This window comes from Erithacus rubecula (genome assembly GCF_903797595.1).
Source record: "Erithacus rubecula genome assembly, chromosome: 1".
Classification (NCBI taxonomy): domain Eukaryota; kingdom Metazoa; phylum Chordata; class Aves; order Passeriformes; family Muscicapidae; genus Erithacus; species Erithacus rubecula.
This window is the reverse complement of record NC_136658.1, coordinates 35,890,022-35,908,199: the sequence shown is the minus strand read 5'-3', so window position 1 is coordinate 35,908,199 and position 18,178 is coordinate 35,890,022. Positions and strand designations below refer to the sequence as shown.

Below are 18,178 nucleotides of genomic sequence, written 5' to 3'. Positions count from 1 at the left end.
CTGTCACAGCCACCCCCATGCAAGTCTTTTTGCCCCTACACAACAAACTTTGATGCAAGTATGTATTGTGTACCTTTGGCTTCAGACACTGTATTTTTCTGCTGCTCCTTGTTAAGTTCTGAATCACATAATGGTCTCTTTTCACTAGCAATTGTGCCTGATTCAATAGCTTCAAATTCACCTTCATGCTCTTTCCCACTTTTTGATATCCACTCCTCTTTTTGGCTTCTAATTTTGTTCAACAATTTCTTTAAGGCAAGTTTTGATCGAGGTTGGTAAGTTTTTCCTTCTTCATGCCCTATAAAGAATATACACAGTTAAGAGTTTTGCATAATGAATATCTTCATATCATAAAAAACCTCAATTTTTTTATTGCTTACAGAGTTGGACAAATAGCTTAGGTGTATTTTTAAAATCTTCACAAAATTTTCTCTTACCTGCAAGAGAGAAGCAGTAATTTGCCTCTGCAAGCTATAAAAGAAGGATTAAGCTGTATGCAATATTTTATAGTCAAACTGTAGCACAAATATGCAGTGCTATCCCCACACCCACCCTCTGCTTTCTATCAGCACTGGCAACACAAAGCACCACAGACCAAACACCAAACTGTGCCCCCCAAGGGATGGAGAGTGCTTTACCAAGCAGCAAAGTTCACTGAGACACTTCTGGCTCACATCACATGACCCTGGACATGCCACAAGCAAACAGGGCACTCATGCATCCATTTCAGCCTACTCACAATATGCAGCAGCTCAACCACAAACCTGAACATAAAGGATGCACAATAAGCAGACCATAAAACTTCAACTTTGAAATACCTCAAAATTGAAAATATTTAGGTTCACACATCAGCATCAGTCCATAATTTATACTAGTTACACAGGAATAATTATGGCTACTAACATGTAGTTCTTACAACTGAAAATTATTCCCAGCATACTAATGAACTGAAGCATATCAGAAAAAGAAGTCACATTTTCATTTTTAAACTCAACATCATTAGGATATTATCATCTATGCCAAACATAAACCAAATTATACTGAATTATGTTACACACATTAAGAAGTTTTACTACTTAAGGCATTTTACTTATTACTAAAATTTATTTGATATACTAGACTAATTTTTCCTAATATAAAATGAAAAGGTTTAAGTTAAATATGAAGTTTAGAAGTTTTACCTTCTGGTTCATCAGGGACCTCCTCTTCTATCACACGCTCTGACTCTTGTTGAATATCACAAGGAAGCTCTGGTTGAGTGTCACAAGCAGATTCATGCTCCAATGAGATATCAAGATCATTATCTTGAGCTCTGTCAGAAGGGGCTGGCAAAGGGTGGGGCTCAAACTGCAAAATCAGGTCTTCTTTCATGTCTAATTAAAAGAGCCCAATGAAATAAAATGACCATTTGGAATACAAATCAAGCAACATTGCAAGACTACATTTACACACAAATCCCCAGGAAATCCAAATATTAATAGGTTATTTCACAACAGATTTATCCAACTTTTTTCCCACCAAAATACAAGATTCAAAATTGTTTAGATCAATAGCCATCTACTCATTCAGACTCTCCACAGCAGTTTCTACTAGAATATGCTACATTTTCAAAATACAAGTTGATGTGATGAAAGGCTCAGTTTTACACCAGCAGCTCACAAGCAAAATTACACATGATCCCAGTAACTTCATCAGGGGAAAGACACACCCTGACCTGCCTGTTCACAAGGCTGCAATTGCACAGTCCAGGTGTGAAATCCCAGAAGACTGCACTATAGGAATACAGGACTGCACATAGGAATTCTCCTATGATCACTGACTGAGAGGGTTACTGCCTACAAGGGATGTAGGACACAGAGGAAGAACATCTTGGAATTCTATGCTTGTTACATATACTTAGGGGAGGAACCCAAGGTAGGAAAAGGATCAAGTTAGTCAGGGGCAGAACAATAATGAGATAAAAATGTAAAATACTGTGATAAAACGAGACAGTCAGGCCATGCCTGTGCCTGACAGTCTGTTCTGCCTTCTCACAAAATTCCAGTTGTAGCTGTTTTCCTATGTGAGGAATGCTGAATTTTATATGCATGTGTGTGCATAGATATGCAAGGGCCAGCAACTGGAATGGGGATCAGAAGTCACATGTGCACCTGTGTCTACAGCACTGCCTACTGCAGAAGCCATCATGAGTGCACTTAAGTAGGTATGAGTATCAGCATGCAGTGGCTAGCAAATCACAAGCCAGACTAGCCAGCAAGAATGGTAAGAACTGTAAGACAGAGATGGGTATTGCAGAGGTCAGGGGACCTACAAGTTGTCTAGTGGAGGGATCAGGAGATCCAAGTATTCAAGCCAGCTACAGAAGAGAGGAAGGGATCCTAAGAAACCTGCCAGCACATGTGTGTGTATCTCCATGCCTACAAGAGGATCCAGGGTCAGTTATGGGGTAGACTGAGTACACAGGTCAGTTCCCACAGGAATCCATAACATGTGCATGTTTGTGCATATGCTCACATGCCCAGCTGGATCTGTGCAGCAACAACTGGAGTGGAGCAGCAGACCTTGGGGCTCCCATGCCCAGCAGCCATCAACTGGGAAGACTAAAGATCAAGGGCTAGCTGGCAGGTAAGAGTGAGTGGCTAAAGCTATTTACCAAGTGGTCCATAGCACATATTTGAGCACATGGGCATTTGAGTGCATACATGAGTATGAGAGGCTAACTCCAAGGCTCCAGTATCCAGCATGAATCACTAGGTAGACTGGGTGTCTAAGACCTGAGGAAGATCTGTAGCATAGCAGATAGAGATCTGGGATACAGGGGAACAACTGCTGGATAGATTGGTGTCTTAGTGTCTAAGAACAACTGCTGGAGGGATCCATACCATATTACAGACATATATCCCACTAAAAGGCCTTAATCTTGATCAGCCAGAGCAGAAGGAGGTCATTTATGCTGTTTGTAGTTACTGTGAGTGCTGTGTTTTCCCTGTTGGCCTGCACAGCCAGCTGTATGGATGTGCCCTGGAAGGCTGTTTGTGTGTGTGCCAACTATGAATACACACAGGGTCTCGCTACTGGCTGAACCTGGCAAGAGGCACTGCAGCAGCCTCTCCCTTACTGGGTACCAGATTCAGCAAAGATTCAGATTTAACCACCAACAAAGAACTTACTCCTGTGTTCACTGTACATTTCTTCAAATGCACACTCCAGTTCTCTCTGCCATTCTTCTTTTATTTCCATGTGTTTGTATGGTGGCACTGAAAGCTGAGGTGGCATCTGTGCGACCAACTGTCTCCTGCGCATCCGATCCTGAGCATGCATTTGCTCCAGTTCTTCCAGGAGCCTTTCCCTGTCCTTCAAGGATAAAGATGGGATAACACAAAGCCTTCAGTGTTCAAATTCTGACAGCCACAAATCAAGACTGATATAAAATGCTTCCTTTTGGTTACCATGATGTTTGCTTAATGTTCAAAGTTAATCTTATTCTAGGGAGAAAGTGCTTCCTCAGGAGAAGGCTGTATCAGCCTTTTAGACACAGGAGTCATCAATACTACCTAGAAGATGTGATGCTGAATAAAGGATCAGACTCTACATCTGTAGGCCAACTTTCCTCAAGATAATCAAACTTTCTGTTTTATAAGGCAAATGAGTAGTCCTTTTGCCAAGTGACTTTTGTTAGTACATAATTCAACAGTTGCTACTTTGTAAAATATAAACTAAAAACTCTTTGGCACACTGACACACTGAGTATATGTGAGAGCTATTAAAAAAAAAAAAAAAAGTTTGTTGGGGTTGTTTTTCCATTAATTTCAGGAGCACCATTAATATGTCCAGAAATGCCCATTTTTGTTTGGCTACTCATTAAGGGTCAATCATATCCCAGCTGATAAAAAGCAAGCCTTTCTTTTTCTAGCCAACACAAATACTTGTGAAGCTATCAGACAACAAAAAATTTTTGAGTGTAGATCTCACTACAAAGACTTGTCTCAGTAGTTCAATTTTTATTTCTTAAAGGAAACTATTCCAACATTTCCAGAGTCGCAAGCTAACAGAATGTCAGTCTTTAAATAAAAACTTCAAAAAGTTTTTAAAAAATAAAAAAACTCATTACCTTCTTAGCAATAATTTTTTCCCCTTAGGTACAGAATCACCAACTTCAACTGAAGTCAATGTGGAAAAGCAGAACTCACTACCTATTAAAAAAGCTTTGCTTCACTATCACCTATTGATTAATAGCTGGTCAAACACTCAGATAACAAAAATTAAGAGGATGTTCTTTTATCCTCACTCCTTCTAGAGCCAAAACAAGCAAACAGATTTTGCCCTTTTTGTTTTTCAAAGACATTCTGCAAACTTTACTTAGTCTATCAATTTCCCTCCTGTAAATGTAATTCCTTTATTAATCACCTGCCTGCAACTTACTTAACAGTGGTTGTTCTGACATTAAAAACAGGCATAACTATTTTGCCTACCTTGGCCAATTGGATCTTCTTCAAGGCATGACTTCCTCTAACATGTGCCTTTTCAAGCTGCTTTCTTCTCTCCCTCTCTGCCTCCCTGTGTAGTTCCTCCAAACGTCTCCCTTCTTCTTCAGCAGCTAAATGAGCATCTGGCTGGCAGTCAATCAATAGTTTAGTCCACAAAATTCTTTGATAGTTTAAAGCATATGTAACCATAAATAATGAATAATTCTGCAGCAAAAGCACTTAAAAAAAAGGCACACAATGCCATATGAACATCCTTGAATATTTATGTAGAAAGTAGGACCAAAATAATTTTTTACCTTTGGAAAAAATTCATAGTTACATATTTTGTAAGTTTAGATGGTAAAGTGTTCCAGTTTCAAGCTGTACCAGGGACAATAATTTATATAACTTATTTGTTATCAGAATGGTTATTTTTCCTAAAATACATGGTAAAATGAATGATATGGTCAACATCACAGATTGAGTATTTCTATCCTCATGGTTTTATTTTAAAAACAGGAAAAAAATCCCTGAAATATCTTCAATATCATTTGGGAAACCAGAAACAATCTGCAACTTTCAAAGAAGAAAAATCTTACTAACATAAAAATATAAATACACCTAGGGGAAAAAAAGTCATTCCAAACAAGCAAGGTGAATACAAGACAAATCTGGGAGTGCATTGCTAAAAAGAAGGGAAGAGAGAAAAGCAGGACAACTGAAGCTATCAAATCAGTATAAGCCACAAGTCTTCCAGTTTGGATGTCTGAACATTATACCAGCTTTGTTATCTCACTTTCTAATAAAAGCTTCTTCACAAGGGACTGCCAGGTGTGATTCCCTAAGTGACAGAGCACTTCATAAGGCTTTATAAGCCTGCCCATCTGAGGTTCTCGCTAGTAAGTAGTGTAACAACTGCTTTATACAAGTTCACATCCTTAAACAGCTCCTAGAAAATCCAACAGCTGATATTCAGACAACCAATGCATTGGAAAGAAACATATATGTAAGACTGTAGCACAAACACTTGGAGTTAATCACCTGCTCACCATCCACTGCTCTGTCCACCAAAGCTTCAGCAATATGGTAACGTGTAACAGAAAAGTTGCCAGCACCACAGGACTTCATGGCAATGATCTTTCTCACTTCAAAACTCTAGGAAGAAAAGCACAACTGCAACTGTATCACAGAACAGTATCACCACCAAAGCAATTGAACAGAAGTGATCTGTATAGTTAAACTATTATTAAGATAAACCCACCCCACCAAATTCTGTACTGAAAATATTGCTTAAAACCTTAAAGACACGTAATAATTAATCAATCACATCAGCAGAAGGCAGATCTAGAGGACTTTAATAACTTAAAGTATCTAACAGTCTTAGGCAAACCTCTGCACAGAAATTGATGATCATCAGTGTCATGTTCCAAAAGCATAAATTTGAAAGCACTTGAGTTTAATGCATTAATACAAATCCCACTTACAACAACTCTCACATTCCCCTCAGAGCAGGGCAACCACAGACCCACAATACAATTATACCCAACAGCAAAGCAACACTTGTCAAGTACAGACACTGAAAAGTATTCACAGAATGCCAAGTTGTTGTGGCTTTTTAGTTTTGGGTACACTAACACATTTCAACTCTTTTCGGGAAGTTTGAACCTCGAGACATCACACCTTCCCTCTTCTTTGGCTTAGCCTCATGTTTTCAGTTGCAAAGTAGAGAGGTTAGGTAACTCAATATACATTAGGACACTGTCTTTATACTTAATATCTCCTCCATTAATTTTCCCTCAGTTTCCCCTCCCTTTTGTCTCCTAAAAAGGTGTTTTTATCCACATTAACTAAATCAGAAAAATTCATAGCTTGAGTGGCCTAAAACTAACGTGACCATAAAAAAAGGCACACACACAAACAGCAGCATTTAGTCTCAGAAATATCTTAAACTTATCTCTGCATAAGATGAGGCACATATAATTTCAGTATTGACTATCACTATTTTATGAAGACTGCAGAAAGTAAAGTCTTTAAATGAAATCAAAGAATCATAGAATCATTTATATTGGAAAAAACCTTCATGAAGTCCAGCCATTAACTCAGCACAGTCAAGTCCACCCCAAACCAGGTTCCTGGGTGCCACAACTCACATCTTTTAGATACCTCCAGGAATAGTGACTTCACCACTTCCCCAGGCAGCCCTTTCTAGTCCGTGACAATCCAGTGAAGAATTTTTTCCTAATGTCCAGTCTAAACTTGCCCTGATGCAACTTGAGGCTATTTCCTCTTGTCCTATCACCTGTTACCTGGGTGAAGAGACCCACCCTCGCCTACAATCTCCTTTTAGGCAATTGTAGAGAGTGATAATGTTCCCCCTGAACCTCCTTTTCTCCAGGCTAAACATTCACAGCTTCTTCCCACTCCTCCTCAGTTTTGTGCTCCAGACGCATTGCCCTCCTCCTGTGGTGCTCCAGCCCCTCAATGTCTTTCTTGTTAAACTACTTTTGGTCTTACCAACAGAACTTTAGTAACTTATTTTATTGTCCTTAAACGATATTATTGCATGTTATTCTAGTAGGTAAAAAAAACCAAACTGCTAAATTTCATAATCAATAAAAATCATAGTAATTGTAACAGATCAACATTAACCAAAACACTTGCAGATACTGATTATAGCTATGGAAACAGACAAATCCCAGGTCTAAATCTCATTAGCAGATTACCAATGCTTGCCCTGCACTGGGTTACTTTCAGAATGTTTACATGAGATGTTTACAATTAAATTACAATACAATATATGCTTACAATTAAACATCTCTTCTGAATTATTTTTTAAAAATTTAAAATTAACAAACCAATAACAAATAATTTTTAATTATACATAATCAAGCAAACTTGCAGAATTTTATTCAAAAGCTGCAAAGATGTGAGAATTATGTTGGAGGCTGAAATTTTACAGTTAATGTCAAAATCAATTTAGGCTGAAAAAAATACCACACTTCCATCATAGTTTTGTAACTCCTCCCTCCTCTTTCTTTTATTCCTTTAAAAAACAAGTAATTCTATACTAAAATCTGGAAAAATTGGAGCAGCAAAGTGACATGAAATGGGAGAAAAAACCCAATAAAAAACCCATGACCCCAAGTGCTATGAATACTCAAGCAGAGTAGAGCAACACTTCTTACGTTTTATTTTCATTCCATAAAAATATGAAAGATTCTGTAAGAAAAAGTAAGTTTACTTGAACTCTGGGACACTTCTCAATAAAATGGTGTTTACAGTTTAAGTTCAATTACGTAACTTTTCATTTGGTCTAACTAAATATGGTCTCAACTCCTAAAATCCATAATTCTAAAAACCAAAACAAGTTATGACCTTAGAGTAAAAATAACTAACTGGGTAAAATAACAATAATAGGAGTATATTTAGGGAATGTTTCTTATACTCTAAGTAATCAAGCCATGAACAACAGTGTCCTAGCTCCTTTTTATGAAATTATAGTCAATTGTTACTGCAACAGAGCATCAGATTATGATTATAGTTATATTTAATAAGCGCCTTATGCAAACTGATTAAAAAAAAACCACAGACTTATTCAGATGACCCTGTAATTTGCTGTAATTCACAGGATTTAAAGTTAAACAATTTAAATTCAATGCCTTTTGAGTAACACATTTGCAGGAAAAAGCCCTACATTTACCTTCCCCCAACTGACAGTCAATATATTTTTTTCTCTCTCTCTTGAAGCAGAAACAGGAATAAAAATCTCTCAATCTTTCAATTACTTAACATTTTCCCCCATGAAGTACATGGCACCCGATAATTCTTTGAAGAAAATAACTTTATTCTTAGCCCTGTGCCCTCCCAGCCATGGGTCTACAACAAAAGGATCAAAATCTATACAGATATGAAACTAGAAAAAAGGCTTAAAGTCAGGCAATCTTTAAATGGAACAAATTGACATGCTGTGCTATACTGAAACAGAGCAATCTCCTTTCTCAACAAAAACTCAACATGTCTGCAAAGTTACTGATTCAATCTGCCATTATCACAACATGAACTTCATAACAGAAACAAAACCCACTTAATGTAGAAAATTCAGATGTTTGCAAACTCTGCTAAAACCAGTTACAAATCACATTTGTTGAAAAGGTGAGTAAAGGACATTTGGTAATGGATGGAAATGCATTACTTTTTGGAAAGGAAAAATATTTAAATAGAGCACTGACCCAGTCTTATCATCCAACACAATTGTATATGCAATTCTGGTTTCACCAGAACCTGGAGAAACATGGAAATGAAGCCTTCTTGCTTCCCCTGGTGACAAAATACTAAAGAATGAGGAGAAAATTCTGCATTTATAAAATAGAAAGGAAGATGCATTATTGATGTTGCTAGATAGAAAGTATTAAATAAAGTTATTACATATTAAGTAGTGTGTCATTTGCTATGGAGGCTAACTGCAGTGACTATCTATGGGGAAGGGTTAAATTAAATTTGAAAGACACATTGTAAACTGCAAAAGTTACTACAAAGTAAAGCCACAGCATCTCATGCTTTCCCAACAATGCCAAACTGTGCAACAGAAGCACCTGAAACTCAGGAAATAAAGTAAAAGTTTGGACTGATACAGACTTCACCTGCTCCATACCAGACATATCAGAACACACCCAGTGGCACATAGATGGGAACAGCAGCGTGAGAGAGTGTGTGAATTTACCTGAACTCTGCCAGACAGGACCTTATACCAGATACACTAAATTTCAATACTGCATATACTTCACCAGAAATAACCCCAAACTTTACTACACTTGTTTTAATCTTCATTCATATCCAGCTTACACAACATGAAAACCCTTGGGCAGTCAATGAGAAGATTTAGAGAGAAACTTGTACTAATGAAAGGCCATGAGTACTCCTTCTAACCATTTTTAAAACTGTGAGGGTCAAACCTTACTCAGTTTTTCCAGATACAACACCAAACCTCTATCCTCCTGCACTCTAACCTGTACACAACACGCTGGGATGTAGCTGGGAAAAATTTTGAAAGCTTCACTGGCTCTGCAAGGGGCTAGTATACCTCAACCCTTTATTGTCAGTAGTCTGAAAATCCCTGAACCCAAATGTCTAAAAGGGCACAACACCACATGGGGCAACTTAAACTCTGCATTCATTAAGTTCTGTTAGTTAACTCCACATAAAAATGCACGTAATGTTCTTTCTGCAGGTCAGATCTGCAATCCTACAGGACATTCTACATGTATGCACCAGATCTATGAAATCAAAGCAGCATGAATGGGGTACAAAGCCACACCTCAAAAGGCTGCAGCCTCCCCAATAGACTTGTTTGATGGTTTCCTATCAAAATTAAAGAGTTTCCTCTTTATTTAGTACTCCCTACAAGAAAAAGAAGTTGAAAGGAGAAAAACACCCCAACAAAGCCACCCCACAGCTAAAAAGACAGAATTGTCTTTACTACAGAACTAAGCAAAATGCTGTCAACTGCATCAGTATGACAGAAGGCTGAGGAGGCATGTAATGTACATTGCAAAGTCTCATACCACTAAGGCTACTAAATGAAAAATGAGATATGATGAAAGTTTAGAAAGACACCTTAACTACAAAAATAAGAGTCCAATTAAAATAAATAAAATTAATATATAAGAAGAGATCAGTAAAATATTCAAGCATAGTAGCAAGAAATCTGCTAATATATAATTAATTCATTCTCTTGGTTTTTGCTGAACCACTCTCTTTATAGTATGCAAGTAACAACTCTGGGTGTCCTGTTGCAAAGAGTCAGACCAATATATATGATACTCCTGAAATTGTGATCACTTTGTCTCACGGATACATACCTCAAAAGGATGTGGTGGAGGAGGTGGCAGGCTTGCAACTTTGGCTGCTCTTTGTCTTTCCACTTCCAGAGCACGTTTACGTGCATCTGTTCGTCTTGGGGGATAAAAACAAAACAAACCACAAAAGAGATGAGAGACAGAAAATTAGTCAACCAACGGTGACAGAACAGTGCAAAATAAAAGGTCAACCTAAAATCAGGTTCCTGAGTACCTGCACTGAATCTCGGGCCATAGAGATGGGGAAGCAAAAAGATAAAAGACAAACAACTTAGGCTGGAAGGCAGCATTAAAAATTATCTTCTTCAAGTTATGCAATAACATTAATATATCTAAGTATCCCAAAAGCAACACAAAATCTCTGCTTTTGACCTAACTTTCCAGAAAGCATTGTGCACTTCAGCAAACTTTAATTGCTTGAGTGTAGACATACTTAACTATTTAATTTACAGATATCAGCTCTAGTCAAGCACAACTATGCCCAAGAGGACACAGACCATTTCCCATGCCAGCTTAAGTCTGGTCCAACCTGCTCAATAAAAAACCTTAAGAAGGAAGACCATGACAAATGCACTGGGTCCCTTTTCCAGGTAGTTAACTCTCCATCAGGAACTGGCCTGACAATATTTCATTTTATATGTCACTGAACTTCTGGAGAGTCTATAAGGCCAGCTTGAATATCTGACACTCTCATCTTGGTTTTAAAGCTACAGTTTTTAATCAAAAGCCACAAGCTTTGTCCATGAGCATTAATTCACTAACTCACAAAATTTCAAGATTGAAAAAGCTTCAAGCAAGAAGCATCAACATTTTTGGCTTTCAACTTGTGGCACTGTAAAGTTTATTCTTAATAAAACGAAGTAACTATTGCATACCTGGCTTGGTCACGAAGTATTTTTTCTTTCTGGTGCTTCTGCTCTATCAGAGCTTTTCTGTGTCTCGTCTCTGCTCTTCGTTTCCTTTCCTCTGCTTGTTTTGCCAGAGCTTCTAAGTCAGGTTCCTTAACATTGAAATATTGTAATCACTTAGTACAGAATTTTACTCACATCTTCTCATACTATTAATATGATATTCCCAATTACATACTGCTGGTAAGAAGCACAAGCTCAAAACTACTTACTACCTTCTACTGTATTAGGGTTAAAACACTGTAATAACTTTCCCTTCTCTGCCATCTTTATTTTCTTCTTCTCCACCAACAACAGCAGCAAACCTGCCACATCCCTCAGCCAATTTAATCAAATATTGATGTAGAAATCTCAGCTTCTTCTGCATCAGTTTGATGAAAAGGATAATTAAACACCCTGTTAATTTAAATTTAGTTATTGAAACACCATGTAGCAAAAGCAGACTAAATTGTGTAGAAAAAGCATGTTACTACCTTAGAGTTATCAACAGAAACATTTATTACTAGTTCTCTGCTCCTATAACACTGGTTCCACAGGTTTTTGCTAACTCACCCATCCTAGCATTGGCAAGGACTTTATAAATAAGTTGATTCAAAGACACTGATAAATGGAAAAGCATAATGTTCTTTTATTTGGGTTTTAAGATCTGACTAATTCAAGAAGTAAGCTACTCTGAAATCCATGTAAAAAAATATATGGCTGATTTCTATAAGCCTGATTCAGAGTCAAACCTATAGAAAAATTCTACCCAGCAATCTCAACAATCTCTCAAGCTGAGCCTACACAACTTACAGGATTTTAAACAAGGTCAAACCAGTTTATAGGTGCAGAATTAAAAAGTGATACTGCCTGTTTGCAGTCCAGGCAAAGGCCTCTGAAGACCTTACCAAGGCGTCCGTATTACTGGAGCACTGAAGGGAAAAATAATGTGAGGTGTATTTTCTTAACCGTAGAAAAAACCCATGGTGGAGAAAAAAATTATTGTATTACTGGCATCATTGAGATACTGAACCATTATGTACAATTTAGTCAAGTACAAACATACCTGATCATATAAGCTAACACAAACAAAGTAACTTTAAGGTCTGCCCAGCAAAAGTCTATGGACAACAGGTCCACAGACTATGTTATGGAAAGATACTTGCAAAAAAATACATAACCACTTCTAAAAAGTTTCTATTCTTAAAAAGTTGTCTATTTAGCTATCAGGACTTCAAAATCAGGAATGACAAAGGAAAAACCAACCAAACAGCAATTTTGGTATTTCTAAAATACCAAAATTGTGTCTGACAATAATGCTGGTATTGGCTGGGACAGAAATTATTTTCTTCACAGTGACCGATATGAATGAGGCTGTGCTTCAGATTTATACTGAACACAGGGTTGATAATACAGAAATGTTTCTGTTACTGCTGAGCAGGGTGCACACAGAGCCAAGGTCTTTTCTGCTTTTTGTGCTGCTATAGAAGTGAGGAAGTTAGGAGTGGCTGGGAGGAGACATAGCCAGAACAGGTGACCCCAACTGCACAAAGAGATATTCCAGACCATATGGCATCATGCTCAGTACATAAAGTGGGGGAAATAAAGAAGATGGCAATGTTTGGACTGATGGTGCTTGTCTTCTCCAAGTAACCACTGCACATGATGGGTCCCTGCTGTCCTGGAGATGGCTGAACACCTCTCTGCCCATGGGAAACAGTGATTTAATTCCTTGCTTTGCTTTCCTCTGTGGGTGGCTTTTGCTTTCCCTATTAAACTGCATGAGTTTTCTGGCTCTTACCTTTCTGATTCTCTCCCTGGGCTCACTGGTGAGGGAGTGAGCAAGCAGCTGCCTGGTGCTTGGCTGCTAGCTGGGCTGAAACCATGACACAATAATATTAAGCTCACTTACGTTCTCCTTGGCCTGTCGGTGACCCTCCCCAATTGCTCTTAAGCTTGACAGATACAGTTCTTCCAGGGCTTTCATCTTCTCATCCTGTGCCTTCTGCCATTCAGCTGTCAGTGCCTCCTCTAACTGATGCAGTTGCTCTTCTCTTTTCTGCTTTACCTTCTGCCTTATCTGGTGGGAGATGTACTTCTGCTGCTCTCTGACCTGTAGAAATAGCACTTACATTTGTCAGCAATTCAAGAAAAGCACAATACTTTTTGCAGCAAGACTTCCCACAACATAGTCTACCCTCCTTCCATCTTTCTATCTCATCTACTATTCCATTCACAATCTGTCCAGAAAATACTTTCAAGTTGCTGTTACCTTTTTCCAAAATTATTACATTAAATAATAAATTTAATCATAATTAAACACTTTAGTTAAAGTACAAAAAATGACATACAAGTGACAAACTGCAAAATCTGCTTGGAATACCCTTCCCTCCAAAAATACAACACAGGAATTTATGAACGGCTCCTATTACAATTCAATATGGTTTAAAAAAAAAATCAACAACTATACCAAACACTTAGTAAACATAGTTTATTATTTTCCACCTTGTATCTTAGGCTTTTTTTTTTTTCCCACAGAAAAGGTTGTCAAACACTGGAACAAGCTGCCCAGGGAACTGGTTGAGTCACCATTCCATAAAAAGTTGCAAAGACATGTAGATGTGGCACTTAGGGACATAGTTTTGTGGCAGACTTGGCAATGCTGCATTAATAGTTGGACATGATGATATCAAGAGTCTTTTCCAACATAAAATATTTCACCATTCTATAATACTATTGCCTTAAAATTTAGCTTACAGGAAATAATCTTTTCAGCTACTTCTCTTAAATTATTTGTTACATCATCAAGTTAAATACAGCACATGGAAAAATACAGGCATACCTGTTGTAACCTTAGTTTTCTTCTTCTTTCATATTCTTCTTTCAGAAACATGGCTTCTTCATTAGGACTAAGCCTCAATGTCCCAGCTGTTGCAAGCTTCCTCTTCATCTTTGGATATGCTGAATAATCAACTTCTATGAGAACAATGCAAAGAAAAAGAGAAATTGTGCATCAAGGACACTGGCAAAACAGGTAAAATACAGGATAAAGTTTCTGCCATAATGTTGTCAACTCTATCACAGTATCTGTGTGTGAGAGCTACAACTGTTCACATCTGTCCCAACTGGAGGCTGGACTTGATGATCTCAGAAGTCTTTTCCAACCTTAATGACTCTTAACTCTAATGAAGAGCATTGGCATAGTGACAAAAGAGACAAAAAATAATGCTCTTGAACTACTTTGAGCTATATACCAAACACTGCAATACCATCACACCCACAGTCTACTCTGTGGACCAGCCACGAACACTTGCAAAGTGAAGAGTGAACACCATTCTGCTCCTGGAAAGATCTGAAAACAAACCCACAGAGTACTGAAAAGCACACCCCACAGAACAGCAGGCTGGTCACTCAGGTGCCTGGTACTGAAATACTCTCATAACTGTGGCAGAGATAGGACATAACACCATGTTTTTGGCTGGACTCCAAGGTTTCCTACCCTACAGCCTCTGAAACTGTAGCAACAGCCTGGGTACCAAACATTTCACTGGAAAGCTGAAACTGATCACTAACGATTTTTTTTATTCAAGTTTTCCTAAGAAGACAAATTTCAAATTGTGTTTCCCTGGAGATTTTACTGTGAAACAAGAATCTTCTGGTTCTACAGACCGCTTCCCATTTTCCTTGCAATTACGATTTTCAAATGCACTCAAAAAAAAAAAAAAAAAAGAAAAAAAAAGAGAGACATCTTCCATCTGATATGTAGCCTAATCTAAAATTCCCCTCTCCCTAAATCAAACAAGATTTTTACTGGATCTTTAAATATTTATAACCCTGGAAATATTCGCACGAAACAAGCAAAGACTTTCAAAACCTACTGTTTAATTCTAAAAAAACTGTTTAACCCACGTGTCACACCTGGAAACAATTATTTTCAGCATCATATATACTGATCTTGGTATATTTAGAGACACAGTATCATAGATAAAAGAGCAAGACTGTAAAGAAATCAGGTGAGGTGAAAAAGTCGAAGATCCATAAGATACTTTTGGGAAAGAGTTATTAAAGCAACGAATCCCGAGCTCTTTAAAGCATAAAGAGGGACAGTAGCATCCTGGTTCCTGCCAGCCCTCCCTTAGTCAGCCGATTAGGTAGAGAAGTTTATCACGGCACAAAATTAAGGAGCAAATGACTACATTCTCTCTCACACACACACAATGTGGAGGATGACCAATGCAAAGCCTGGGTCCAGAGGATAAGAGTAGAGGCAGAGATTGCAAACGCCGCGCTTGCCCGGGCTCAGCCGCAGCACGGCGGGGATGGTGCGGGGCGGAGAGGGCCCCGGTACGCCCGGGAGCCCCCGCCGGGGCCGCACCTGGATCCGCCCGAGCGGAGGAAGGACAGCGCGGAGGGAAGAGAAAGTAAAGCAGCGGGGGAAGGGAAGAACCGGGGAAATGGAAGGAAAAGGAGAGTAGAGGCGCCGCTCACGCACCCGCCGCCGCCTGGCCCCTCTCGCTCGCCGTGGCCAACGGCCGCCGCTCCCGCCACGTGACCCCGCGCCCCCAAGGAGCCGCCAATAGCGCATGCGCTGCCGCCCGTCCCCGCCGCCCGAGCCGCGCCCCCGTCCCGCGCTGGCCAATAGGAGCTCGGGATGGCTGCGGTGGCGCGCGCGCTCAATATAAAAGCGGCGCTGTGGCCGAAGAGGGCGTTCACATTGTCAGGGCATTGATGCGGGCTGTGCTGTGCCAGTCAGCCCCTTCCCCATCAACAATCTAAGCGTGTGCAGAGCCTTGCTCGCCTAGCGCGGCAATCTCAGCGCGCACCTGCAGGGCTCGTCACCACGGCTCCCTCACAGCACCGCACCAGGAGCCCGCACTCGGCGTTTCCAAGTGCTCGATGGGAGGGACACTCGCTGGCCGAGCTTGAAATGCTGAGACTAGAATGAAACCGGATCCTGCTAGTTCTGCCTCACTGGCGTTACTACTATGCATCTTCCCTGCTCATCACTCTTTTTGTTTGCACTGTGTCAGTAGGAGTATCACAGAATCATGAGATGGTTTGGCTTGGAGGGAGCCTCAAAGATGATTTAGTTCCGACCCCCTTCAGGCCATGGCAGTGCCCCCGCAGCTGTAGCGCTGCTCTGCCTATTGCTATTTTCTGGGCTTGTACATGGCTTCTACAATGGGCACACCTGCGCTGCCGCCTCAACCGTGTAGCTAAACCTTTCCTTGTAAACCATTCTATGGTTCTTCCTCATGCTTCACCTTTCTTTCCGAGAGAAACCATTTATCATATGTGTAAGATTTGCAGCAGCTGGGATTTGAAAGTGGAAACATCAGATACCCTTGATTCGTGAGGAATGCAAATGTTATTTGTACAGAGGGAAATAATCCTGCCACACATACAGATGAGGCAAGAGAGGCTGTGTTCATCTGCTGCTTTGCATAGAGCACATTCCAAGGGTCTAAACTGCTGCTACAAAAATGGAAGAAATATTTGTGACTTAGATCAGGCACAAAGGAAATAATCAATTGTCTTGCGCTGAAGTTTGAGCACAAAATATTGATACTTTTTGGGACAGTTTTGTATAGGAAAATGAAAAAATAAATATTTTATACTAGGAGTTAGCTGTCATAACAACCCACCATATTGTGCCCTACTGAAACCAGGAGGGCTGAGATGATTCAGTAAAACTTACTGGTTTGGTGCATGCAGATGCATGGCTGCACAAGAATTAGACTAAAAAAACTACGGAATTGCAAAAGAAAAGAAATCAGCATAAAGAGAAGAAGTAACATGGCAGTTTTATGTGCTTTCTTCCCTGCTTTCTGTATTTCACTGCTGAATTGCCTTCTTGTTCACAGACTTGCTTTCTGTCAAGAGCCTGCAACTTGCTGCAAACTGCTGACTGGAATAGCTGGTACCAAGCTAGTACCTGATTGTACATTAGACACACAGCTGTTTCACAGTATGCATATTGAATAAATTAGACTCGAGAAGTGCACTTCCAAATGTGTTTCCTAGTCTCCTTATCGGATTTTTTGTCCTTCAGCATTTTCATTATGGCAGTGCTCTCCTCAATAACATCACTTGTAAATAGCTTTATCCTGCAGGCCAACAGGTGAAAAAAAAAGTCAAGACAGTCTATTACAAGAGTAATTGAGATTATGGATTTTAGAATCCTCTGCTTATAAAATGTGAAAGAGGTCAAATATATGCTCCTCAATTATACTGTTGAATAAAAGGGATATTGTGAAACCTGCATGTGCTGGGTAAGAATTTTGTCGCATGGCTGTTTTCTGTCATTGTCTTGCAGAATTATTTCTGCTACTGCTTAATTTACATACATATACAGAAAACCAGGAATTTTAATACTGGAATGTTTTCTACTTTTTACTACACACATTTGAATGAAGGTATTACAGACCTGCATTAGTTCCTTCCCCTTGTGAAGTAGATGGTATTTCTTTTATAAAAGGTGAATAGTGATGCAGCAGTACTGGTGCATTTAGACAGGGATACACAAAATTGGAGGTACTGAGCTTCATTTATTGTCACACTCCTCTTGAGGAAAAGGAGTTCTTGCAGGAGTTCTCTACAAAGTCCTGAGATAGCTGGTAGAAAATTTGAGTATCTTTTCAGGAATAGAATTTTCACATGTAAAAAATGTCTCGGAGTGAATCTACGTGAAAACACAGATTTTAAAGAAATCATTTTAATTTAATGCATTTGAGGTTGAAGAGGAGTTGCATGGCTGTGAAAGCCACTGGTGAGTTGGCCTGCAGTGCACAGTCAGGAGCTCAAATCACAGTTCAGGCCTTGTGCTGCTCCAGAAAATGCCTTTTAAGAGCAGACAGTTTGTACTCCCCTATCACAGAGGAGGTTTATTCCACCAGTTGATGAGCCATTGCAAGAGACTTTGGCACAGGCACTTTCCCTTGGTGTGCTCTGTGGGGTCATTTGGTCTGAA

At 39.3% G+C, this 18,178-nt stretch overlaps 1 protein-coding gene across 1 annotated transcript in view; it reads right to left on the bottom strand.

Moving 5' to 3' along the window:
* Window positions 1-15,768, bottom strand: part of CEP295 (centrosomal protein 295) — a 42,958-nt gene extending 27,190 nt beyond the window's left edge. Inside the window, exons 1-10 of the mRNA XM_079301127.1 lie at window positions 15,701-15,768; window positions 14,051-14,184; window positions 13,121-13,321; window positions 11,197-11,321; window positions 10,325-10,418; window positions 5,508-5,621; window positions 4,473-4,613; window positions 3,171-3,354; window positions 1,182-1,373; window positions 74-298 (exon numbers count right to left, since the gene is read on the bottom strand). Of these exons, the coding sequence (XP_079157253.1) occupies window positions 74-298; window positions 1,182-1,373; window positions 3,171-3,354; window positions 4,473-4,613; window positions 5,508-5,621; window positions 10,325-10,418; window positions 11,197-11,321; window positions 13,121-13,321; window positions 14,051-14,158 (1,384 nt within the window). The 5' untranslated portion in view covers window positions 14,159-14,184; window positions 15,701-15,768. The remainder of the gene's footprint in view (window positions 1-73; window positions 299-1,181; window positions 1,374-3,170; window positions 3,355-4,472; window positions 4,614-5,507; window positions 5,622-10,324; window positions 10,419-11,196; window positions 11,322-13,120; window positions 13,322-14,050; window positions 14,185-15,700) is intronic.
* Window positions 15,769-18,178: the final 2,410 nt, after the last annotated feature.